Here is a 10,457-nt window from a genome sequence, read left to right as displayed (position 1 = left end):
ATGGTGCAAGGGGTCTCCTCCAATCCTCTTTATTATCATTATTATTATTATTATTATTGACACAAAGACACAGTATATATGCAAACAAGCAAACACAGTAAACAAGATATATATGGTGGATTTTGTATCATAAAATCAGAAGTTCCCAAGCGTTTAGGGCTGTGTGATGTATTATTATTATTATTATTATTATTATTATTATTATTATTATTATTAACAAAATTGAGGCTGGGTGGCCATCTGTCAGGGGTGCTTTGCTTGTGCTTTTGGTGCACAAAGGTAGAAGGGGGTTGGACTAAATGGCCCAAGGGGTCTCTTCTAACCTTCTTTATTATTTTTATTATGATTATGATTGTAATTAACATTAAGGCTGTATTCGTTCCCGTTTGGGTTTTTTTTTAACTTCAAATAAGTGATGTGCAGTGTGCATAGGAATTTGTTTATAGTTTTTTTTTTCAACTATAGTCTGGCCCTCCAACGATCTGAGGGACCGTGAACTGGCCCCCTCTTTAAAAAGTTTGGGAACCCCTTACCTAGAGGCATGGATGAGGGGTTGTGCTGTCAATTTTCGAGGTTGGGGGGCCTTTAGTTTAGTTGTTTTGTTGGTCGCCGGGATTCCATCACTCTTATATATATACTAGCTGTGCCGGGCCACGCGTTGTGTCCTGCTGCATAGATTATAAATGGGTAATATAGCTGTGTGGAAGGGCCTTGAGTCTACACTGCCATATAATCCAGTTCAAATCAGATAATCTGTATCTTATAGGCAGTGTGGAAGAGGCCTGAGGCCTAACTGTGCCTGTCCTCTGGGCTGAGTAAGTTGCTAGGAAACCAAGTGGGCAAAACAATTGGATAAAAAACAGTTATTCCTCTCCTTCTAATTAGGACTTTATTTTTCTTTTCTTTTTGTTGTATGAACGTAGAGGCATGGATAAGGGGTTGTGCTGCCAAGTTTAGTGTTTCTGGGATGTGTAGTTTTGTTGTTTTGTCCTAGGCCGAAATTTCATTACCCTTTTATATATATAGACTAGTTGTGCCCGGCCACGCGTTGCTGTGGCGAAGTATGGTGGTATGGGAAAAAAGTATTGAGGAATTGGTGGTAGTTAAGGTAAAGGGTAAAGGTTTTCTCCCGACATTAAGTCCAGTTGTGTCTGACTGCACACTGAAGTGGATTATATGGCAGTGTGGAGTCAAGATAATCCAGTTCAAAGCAGATAATATAAGATTATAAATGGGTTATATAGCTGTGTGGAAGGGCCTTGAGTCTACACTGCCATATAATCCAGTGCAAATCACAAAATCTGTATTTTATAGGCACTGTGGAAGAGGCCTAAGTGAGGCCTAACTCTGCCTGTCCCCTGGGCTGAGTGGGTTGCTAGGATACCAAGTGGGCGGAGCTTAACCTTCTAACTGGCAGCAATTGGCTAAAAACAATTATTCCTCTCCCTCTAATTAGGACTTTATTTTTCTTTTCTTTTTGTTGTATGAACGTAGAGGCATGGATGATGGGTTGTGCTGCCAAGTTTAGTGTTTCTGGGGTGTGTAGTTTTGTTGTTTTGTCCTAGGCCGAAATTTCAATACCCTTTTATATATATAGATATATATAAGAAAAGGAAAACCTGCATTACATCCGATATGTGCCGGCCAAATGGGCATCCAGACCGCAGGCAGTAGTTTGGGGATCTCATAGTGAATGGGTGTGTGTTTTCTTTCAAGGCCTCACAGATGGAAAAAGAGTCCGCCCCACTGCCCTCGGGAGAAAGCACCACGCTCCAGCCGCCTCTGAGAAGCGGGCAGAAAACCAAGCCCCTGATCCCGGAGATGTGCTTCACCTCCAGTGGCGAAAACACCGAGCCCCTGCCTTCCAATTCCTACATCGGCGAGGATGGGAGCAGCCTGCTGATCTCCTGCGCCAGGTGCTGCCTGCAAGTCCATGCCAGTAAGTGGCCCAAGTTTTGGTTGCCCACGTTCATCTGGGGCCTTGATCTCCACCATCTTCTAACCTCAGACAATAGGAAACTGTTCCTTTCATGACTCCCTGTGGAGGGTTTGGTTGGTGCCAACATTGAGATCATTGTGGTGCCAAAGCTTTATTGTTCGTTATGTTCTACTGGTTTATATGCTGTTTTACATGCTTGTTTTATGTGTTCTTGTTTTAAATGTATTTACACTGTATTTTATAATGTACCGGGCTTCGTCCTCATGTGAACTGCCCCGAGTCCCTTTGGGGAGAGTTGTTGTTTTTGTTGTTGTTGTTGTTGTTGTTGTTGTTATTGTATGACACAGCAAACAAGATAGATATGCTGGATTTTGTATCATAAAATCACAAGTCGAACACTTCCCAAGTGTCTAGGACTGTGTGATGTATATTATTATTATTATTATTATTATTATTATTATTATTATTATTATTATTGACACAACTACTTTATATGACACAGCAAACAAGATAGATATGCTGGATTTCATATCACAAAACCACAAGTCGAACACTTCCCAAGTGTCTAGGACTGTGTGATGTATTTTCGGATGATGCGTGCAGATCCCAGTAGGGTGGCCTTTTGCAGTTGGCAGATCGTAATTTTGTCAACGTCTATTGTTTCCAAATGCCGGCTGAGATCTTTTGGCATGGCACCCAGTGTGCCCATCACCACTGGGACCACCTGCACTGGTTTCTGCCAGAGTCTTTGAAGTTCAATCTTGAGGTCCTGATAGCGGCTGAGTTTTTCCTGTTGTTTTTCATCAATGCGACTGTCACCTGGGATGGTGACATCAATGATCCAAACCTTGTTCTTTTCCACAACTGTGATGTCTGGTGTGTTGTGTTCCAGAACTTTGTCAGTCTGGATTCGGAAGTCCCACAGTATCTTTGCGTGTTCATTTTCCATGACCTTTGCAGGTTTGTGATCCCACCAGTTCTTTGCTGCTGGAAGGTGGTACTTGAGGCATAAGTTCCAATGAATCATTTGGGCCACATAGTTGTGCCTCTGTTTGTAGTCTGTCTGTGCAATTTTCTTACAGCAGCTGAGGATATGATCAATGGTTTCGTCGGTTTCCTTGCAGAGTCTGCACTTTGGGTCATCAGCTGATTTTTCGATCTTGGCCTTAATTGCATTTGTCCTGATGTCTTGCTCCTGGGCTGCAAGGATCAGGCCTTCTGTCTCCTTCTTCAGGGTCCCATTCGTGAGCCAGAGCCAGGTCTTCTCCTTATCAGCTTTTCCTTCAATTTTGTCAAGGAACTTTCCATGCAATGTTTTGTTGTGCCAGCTGTCAGCTCTAGTTTGTAGTGCGGTTTTCTTGTACTGATTTTTTGTCTGCTGTGCTTTGAGGAGTTTCTGGTTTTTGACTTCAACCCAAGCAGGTTCTTCACTTTGCTTTACATATTCTGCCAGGGCATGTTCTTCTTCTTTGACTGCTTGTTTTACTTGTAAGAGTCCTCTGCCCCCTGACCTTCTAGGCAGATATAGCCAGTCAACATCACTGCGAGGGTGCAGTGAATGATGAATGGTCATGAGTTTTCTTGTTTTTCTTTTTTTTTGTTGTTATTATTATTATTAATAGAAATAATAATAGAGCAATAGAATCCATCAAGAGATTTCAAGAGCCATCCAGTCCAACCCCCTTCTGCCAGACAGGGAGAGACAATTCAAGCCCTCCCGACAGATGGCCATGCAGGTTCCGCTTAGTAACAATATTAATAATAATAATAATAATAATAATAATAATAATAATAATAATAACAACAACAATAATAATAATTTTGTGATACAAAATCCAGCATATCTATCTTGTTTGCTGTGTCATAATAAAATAATAATAATAATAATAATAATAATAATAATAATAATAATAATAATATCCACGGAAGAGTTCTCAAGGGCCATCCAGCCCAACCCCCTTCTGCCAGGCAGGAAATGCACCATCCAAACCCTCCTGACAGATGGCCATCCACCCTCTGTGGTCCCTCTTGCCTCCCCGTGTCATCAAGATGCTGTTTCGTTGTCGGCTCTTTGAACCGACAATCACATACGCGTTCCCTCTTGTCTCTCCGACAGCCTTGTAAAAAAGCATGTTCTCTTTCTCCGCTTCTTTAGTACGCCTTCTCTTCTGTTATTTGTGAAATCTATCGCCTGCCAGCCTTAATCTATCTCCTGGCAGCATCTCTCAATGCTGGGCTTTCCAGCTACAGAGACTTGGATCAATAAGGCGCCGATGTGGAGCTTGTGTTGAATTCCAAACAGATCACCTTTGGGATGTTGGAATTTCCTCTCTTTCGGCCACCTTATGTTTTGGCACAAGCGTTTGGACCTTCCTTGGAGTGTTCTGTCTATTTGAAATGCTGCTTTGTAACATCATGGCATTGGTTGCATAAAAACGAGAAGCCTGGTATCATTTTACACTGGACACGGTTGCTATTGCTTGTTTTCCAGTTTTGCCATCGAATTTCAGACCCTTTCAAACTTCTCACATTGGTGGCATGGTTTTTAGATATAGATGCATCCTTTCGCAACACGGTAATTCAGTTTTACTAGTTAAATCAACTCCTTAGAAGAGTTTCGGGTTGAGAAAGGCAGGATATAAATGTCTCTAATAAATAAATACATACATTTATATTATACTAGCTGTGCCCAGCTACGCATTGCTGTGGTGAAGTGTGGTGGCATGGGAAATAAACTATCGAGGATTATGGGTTATATAGGTGTGTGGAAGGGCCTTGATTCTACATTGCCATATAATCCAGTTCAAATCAGATAATATGTATTTTATAGGTAGTGTGGAAGAGGCCTAAGTGAACCTTGCCTGTGGCTGAAGGGGGCTGGGCCTAAAGGGGGTGTGGCCTACCCTTCTAACTGGCAGCCGGGGGAGAACAGCTCTTCCTTGTCCTCTGTAATTTGGACTTTGTTTTTCTGGATTTTTTTGATTGAAAGACATATTTTGGATGACTATGTCTTTTGTGGCCAAATTTGGTGTGATTTGGTTCAGTGGTTTTGTTGTTTACTCCATGGGAAAAACACACATTGCATTTTTATATATATAGATTGACGCAAAGACACTGTATGACACAGCAAACAAGACATATATTATAATAATAATAATAATAATAATAATAATAATAATAATAATGATGATGATGAATAATAGGAAAAATGCACATTACATTTTTATATACAGTAGAGTCTCACTTATTCAAGCTAAACGGGCCGGCAGAAGCTTGGATAAGCGAATATCTTGGGTAATACGGAGGGATTAAGGAAAAGCCTATTAAACATCAAATTAGATTATGATTTTACAAATTAAGCGCCAAAACATCATGTTATACAACAAATTTGACAGAAAAAGTAGTTCAATATGCAGTAATGTTATGTTGTACTTACTGTATTTACGAATTTAGCACCAAAATATCATGATATATTGAAAACATTGACTACAAAAATGGCTTGGATAAGCGAGGCTTGGATAAGTGAGACTCTACTGTACATAATATAAATATTATATTAATAGCTTGGGTACCAGGCATTATTTGAAAAAGTCATTTTTAATTGTACAAAATGCATAAGGCTGTGGGTGAACTACAACTGACACCATGCCAGGTTAACCCCAAGAAAGTCCATCCGTATTTAAAGTTTGTGCTGTTGGCAAGTTTGCTCTGGATGCATCATTGGTGGAGTTCTTTGGCTTTAGGGTAAACTACAACTCCCACTATAGTGAATCAGTCTCCTCAAGCCTCGTCCAGATCTATTGCTTATCCAATTTTAGTGATAGTTACTGCAACTCAATCAACCAATGGTGCAAACTATAACAGAAGAATATCCCAATTCTGTAGTGATTAAATCAAATGGCCATCTGTTGGAAGGGCTTTGACTGTGTCTTCCTTAATGGCAGGAGGGGCTTGGACTAGATGCCCTTTAGGGATCCCTTCCAACTCTGGTGAAGTATAGACTGCCTGGGAGTCCAGTGGAGTCTCCTTCTCTGGAGGTTTATTGGCCATCTGTCAGGAGGGATCAGATTGTATTCTTCTTCATGGTGGAAGGGGGTTGGACTAGATGCCCTTTGGGTCTCCCGTCCAACTCTAGCAAAGCATAGACTGCTTAGGAGTGCAGTGGAGTCTCCTTCTGTGGATGTTTTTGAACTGAGGCTAGATGGCCATCTGTCAAGAGGGGTCAGGTTATGTTTTTCATGGCTGAAGGGAGTTGGACTAGATGCCCTTTGGGTCTCCCGTCCAAAGTATAGACTGCCTGGGAGTGCAGTGGAGTCTCCTTCTGTGGATGTTTTTGAACTTGAGGCTGGATGGCCATCTGTCAGAAGGCATCGGATTGTATTTTTCATGGCCGAAGGGGGTTAGACTAGATGCCCTTTGGGGATCCCTTCTAACTAGTTAAGCATAGACTGCCTGGGAGTCCAGTGGAGTCTCCTCTGGATGTTTTTGAACTGAGGCTGGATGGCCATCTGTCGGGAGGGCTTTGATTGTGTCTTCCTGCCACGGAGCATTTTTCGGGCAACACACTGTTTGGAAAGCTCTGCCCTAGAATATAAAGCAGAGGCATTTAGTATCCATTGACTGCATCTAGAAACCATTCAGAACTAGTCGATCTTTCTCCCTTTTTAATTTCGGTCTCCAAAAACATTGCATTGAAGGGAATGGCAGCCAACTCCTCCTCTTCTTTTCCTTTTCTTAGCAAGTTTGGATTAAAACATTAATTTGGCGACTGGCAAGAAGCTTCAAGGAGGCGGCGGCAGGCTTTATATTCTTGACTTAACCTCCCTTTTCACTCTGGGGATTGTCTCTGTTTCGGTTAAGTCCCCGCGTCTTATCTGGCTCAAAAGGCTTCGGCAGCACCTGAGGATTTATTTCCTATTCCATCCATTCTGTATTTAAAAAATACCTCGCTGGAGCCTTTTTCTATTCAAATTGCAAGGGTCAAAACCATGGGACACATACGGCCCCTTAGATCCCACTCTTGTGATCCTCCCAGTCCTCCAAAAAGCCCATTCCCATTTAAAAAAACACTTTCAATGGGATTATCGAGCTTTTTTTTTTTTTTGCACCACATTCATAGAATCCTAGAGTTAGAAGAGATCCCCAAAGGCCACCCAGTCCAACCCCTTTCTACCATGTTATATATAATAATAATAATAATAATAATAATAATAATAATAATAATAATAATAATAATGTGTGCAGATCCCTATTATTATTATTATTATTATTATTATTATTATTATTATTATTATTACATTGTATGACACAGCAAACAAGATAGATATGCTGGATTATTATTATTATTATTATTATTATTATTATTATTATTATTATTATTGGGATCTGCATGCATTATTTGCCGATACATCACATAGTCCTAGACACTTGGGAAGTGTAATAATAATAATAATAATAATAATAATAATAATAATTGTAGTAATAATAATAATAATAATACATCACACAATCTTAGACATTTGGGAAGTGTTCGACTTGAGATTTTTGGTTATGAAATCCAGCATATCTATCTTGTTTGCTGTGTCATAATAAATAATGTGTGCAGATTCCTATTATTATTATTATTATTATTATTATTATTATTATTATGACATTGTATGACACAGCAAACAAGATAGATGTGCTGGATTATTATTATTATTATTATTATTATTATTATTATTGGGATCTGCATGCATTATTTGACGATACATCACATAGTCCTAGACACTTGGGAAGTGTAATAATAATAATAAGTGTAATAATAATAATAATAATAATAATAATAATAATAATAATAACAACAACGTGTGCAGATCCCTATTATTATTATTATTATTATTGGGATCTGCATGCATTATTTGCCGATACATCACATAGTCCTAGACACTTGGGAAGTGTAATAATAATAATAAGTGTAATAATAATAATAATAATAATAATAATAATAATAATAATAATAATAATGTGTGCAGATCCCAATAATAATAATAATAATTATTATTATTATTATTATTATTATTATTACTGGGATCTGCATGCATTATTTGCCGATACATCACATAGTCCTAGACACTTGGGAAGTGTAATAATAATAATAATAATAATAATAATGTGTGAAGATCCCTATTATTATTATTATCATTATTATTATTACTGGGATCTGCACACATTATTTGCCAATACATCACATAGTCCTAGACACTTGGGAAGTGTAATAATAATAATAAGTGTAGTAATAATAATAATAATAATAATAATAATAATAATAATAATAATAATAACAACAACAACAACAATGTGTGCAGATCCCTATTATTATTATTATTATTATTATTATTATTATTATTAGGATCTGCACGCATTATTTGCCGATACATCACATAGTCCTAGACACTTGGGAAGTGTAATAATAATAATACGTGTAATAATAATAATAATAATAATAATAATAATAATAATAATAATGATGTGTGCAGATTCCAATAATAATAATTATTTATTATTATTTTATTATTATTATTAAACTTTATTTGTACCCCGCTAGCATCTCCCGAAGGACTCAATGCGGCTTACAAAGGCCAAGGTCTCAACACACAATGGGAACCTCCCTTCTCTTCTGATATATCGCTTCCTTTCCGTCAAGCTCATTAACCTTACCACAACTAGAGTCACAACTAGAATGCCCATCTGGCAAAGGAAGGTCCGACCTTGACTCTTTCTAGGAATGCGGTTCAAGCTGTCGGCTTGAAACCATTGTGTGCCTGCTCCCAGAATCCTCCAAACCAAACCAAGCAAATACCTTTTCTTTTGTTTTAGGGTTTTTGAAAATTGAGGTGCGTGTTAGATTTGATAGCGCATTAGACACAAGGAAACACGGCATTTCCCTTCCAATTGGATGTTTTTGATTTGTTTCAGGTTGCTACGGGATTCGGCCTGACCTTGTGAACGAAGGCTGGACTTGTTCTCGATGCTCAGCCAACGCATTGGTTGCGGTAAGGAAGACGCTAGCTTGGTGTCAATCTCTCCTGATATTTTCAGAGTTGTTCTTCACCCGATTTCAGAAAATGAGGGCTAGAAATATATGTCTGTCTTCACAATGTGATCTTGGGAGGAGAGCAGCGTCAGATCTGCCCAGTGCTTGGATAGGAGACCCAACAACAAATATCAGGTGCTTTAAGCACTTGTTGATGGCTATATGGGGCTGGGTGGCCATCTGTCAGGAGGGCTTGGATGGGACAGGAGGTGACACATTCAGGTCCCAATAGATGGATAGATAAATGGATCAATAGATAGATAGATGATTGAGTGATGGATCTAAGAGAGGCCTACCTTCAGGTCTCAATAGATGGATAGATAGATGGATCAATAGATAGATGATCGAGTGATGGATCTAAGAGAGGCCTACCTTCAGGTCCCAATAGATACACAGATAGATAGAAGGATTGACAGATATAGATGATTGAGTGATGGAGAGGCCTACCTTCAGGTCCCAATAGATGGATAGATAAATAGATGGATCAATAGATAGATAGATGATTGAGTGATGGGTCCAAGAGAGGCCTACCTTCAGGTCCCAATAGATACACAGATAGATGGATCGACAGATATAGATGATCGAGTGATGGATCTAAGAGAGTCCGACCTTCAGGTCCCAATAGATAGATGGATTAATAGATAGATGATCGAGTGATGGATCTAAGGGAGGCCTATCTTCAGGTCCCAAGAAATAGATGGATTAATAGATAAATGATTGAGTGATGGATCTAAGAGAGGCCTACCTTCACATCCCGATAGATACACAGATAGATGGATTGACAGATATAGATGATTGAGTGATGGATCCAAGAGAGTCCGACCTTCAGGTCCCAATAGATAGATGGATCAATAGATAGATGATCGAGTGATGGATCTAAGAGAGTCTGACCTTCAGGTCCCAATAGATAGATGGATCAATAGATAGATGATCGAGTGATGGATTTAAGAGAGTCCGACCTTCAGGTCCCAATAGATAGATGGATCAATAGATAGATGATCGAGTGATGGGTCCAAGAGAGGCCTACCTTCAGGTCCCAGTAGATACACAGATAGATGGATCGACAGATATAGATGATTGAGTGATGGATCTAAGAAAGGCCTACCTTCAGGTCCCAATAGATAGATGGATCAATAGATAGATGATCGAGTGATGGATCTAAGAGAGGCCTACCTTCATGTCCCAATAGATACACATAGATGGATTGACAGATATAGATGATTGAGTGATGGATCTAAGGGAGGCCTACCTTCAGGTCCCAATAGATGGATAGATAAATAGATGGATCAATAGATAGATAGATGATTGGGTGATGAGTCCAAGAGAGGCCTACCTTCAGGTTCCAATAGATACACAGATAGATGGATCGACAGATATAGATGATCGAGTGATGGATCTAAGAGAGGCCTACCTTCAGGTCCCAATAGATGGATAGATAGATGG

At 39.3% G+C, this 10,457-nt stretch overlaps 1 protein-coding gene across 1 annotated transcript in view; it reads left to right on the top strand.

Annotated features, from left to right (window-relative positions):
* kdm4b (lysine demethylase 4B) overlaps positions 1 to 10,457 on the top strand; it is a 210,919-nt gene that overhangs the window by 184,325 nt on the left and 16,137 nt on the right. Inside the window, exons 13-14 of the mRNA XM_008122219.3 lie at positions 1,717 to 1,939; positions 8,897 to 8,973. Coding sequence (XP_008120426.1) covers positions 1,717 to 1,939; positions 8,897 to 8,973 — 300 coding nt within the window. The remainder of the gene's footprint in view (positions 1 to 1,716; positions 1,940 to 8,896; positions 8,974 to 10,457) is intronic.

This window comes from Anolis carolinensis, unplaced genomic scaffold (genome assembly GCF_035594765.1).
Source record: "Anolis carolinensis isolate JA03-04 unplaced genomic scaffold, rAnoCar3.1.pri scaffold_7, whole genome shotgun sequence".
Classification (NCBI taxonomy): Eukaryota; Metazoa; Chordata; class Lepidosauria; order Squamata; family Dactyloidae; genus Anolis; species Anolis carolinensis.
The sequence above is the reverse complement of the archived record's forward strand: the minus strand, read 5'-3'. Positions and strand labels throughout refer to the sequence as shown.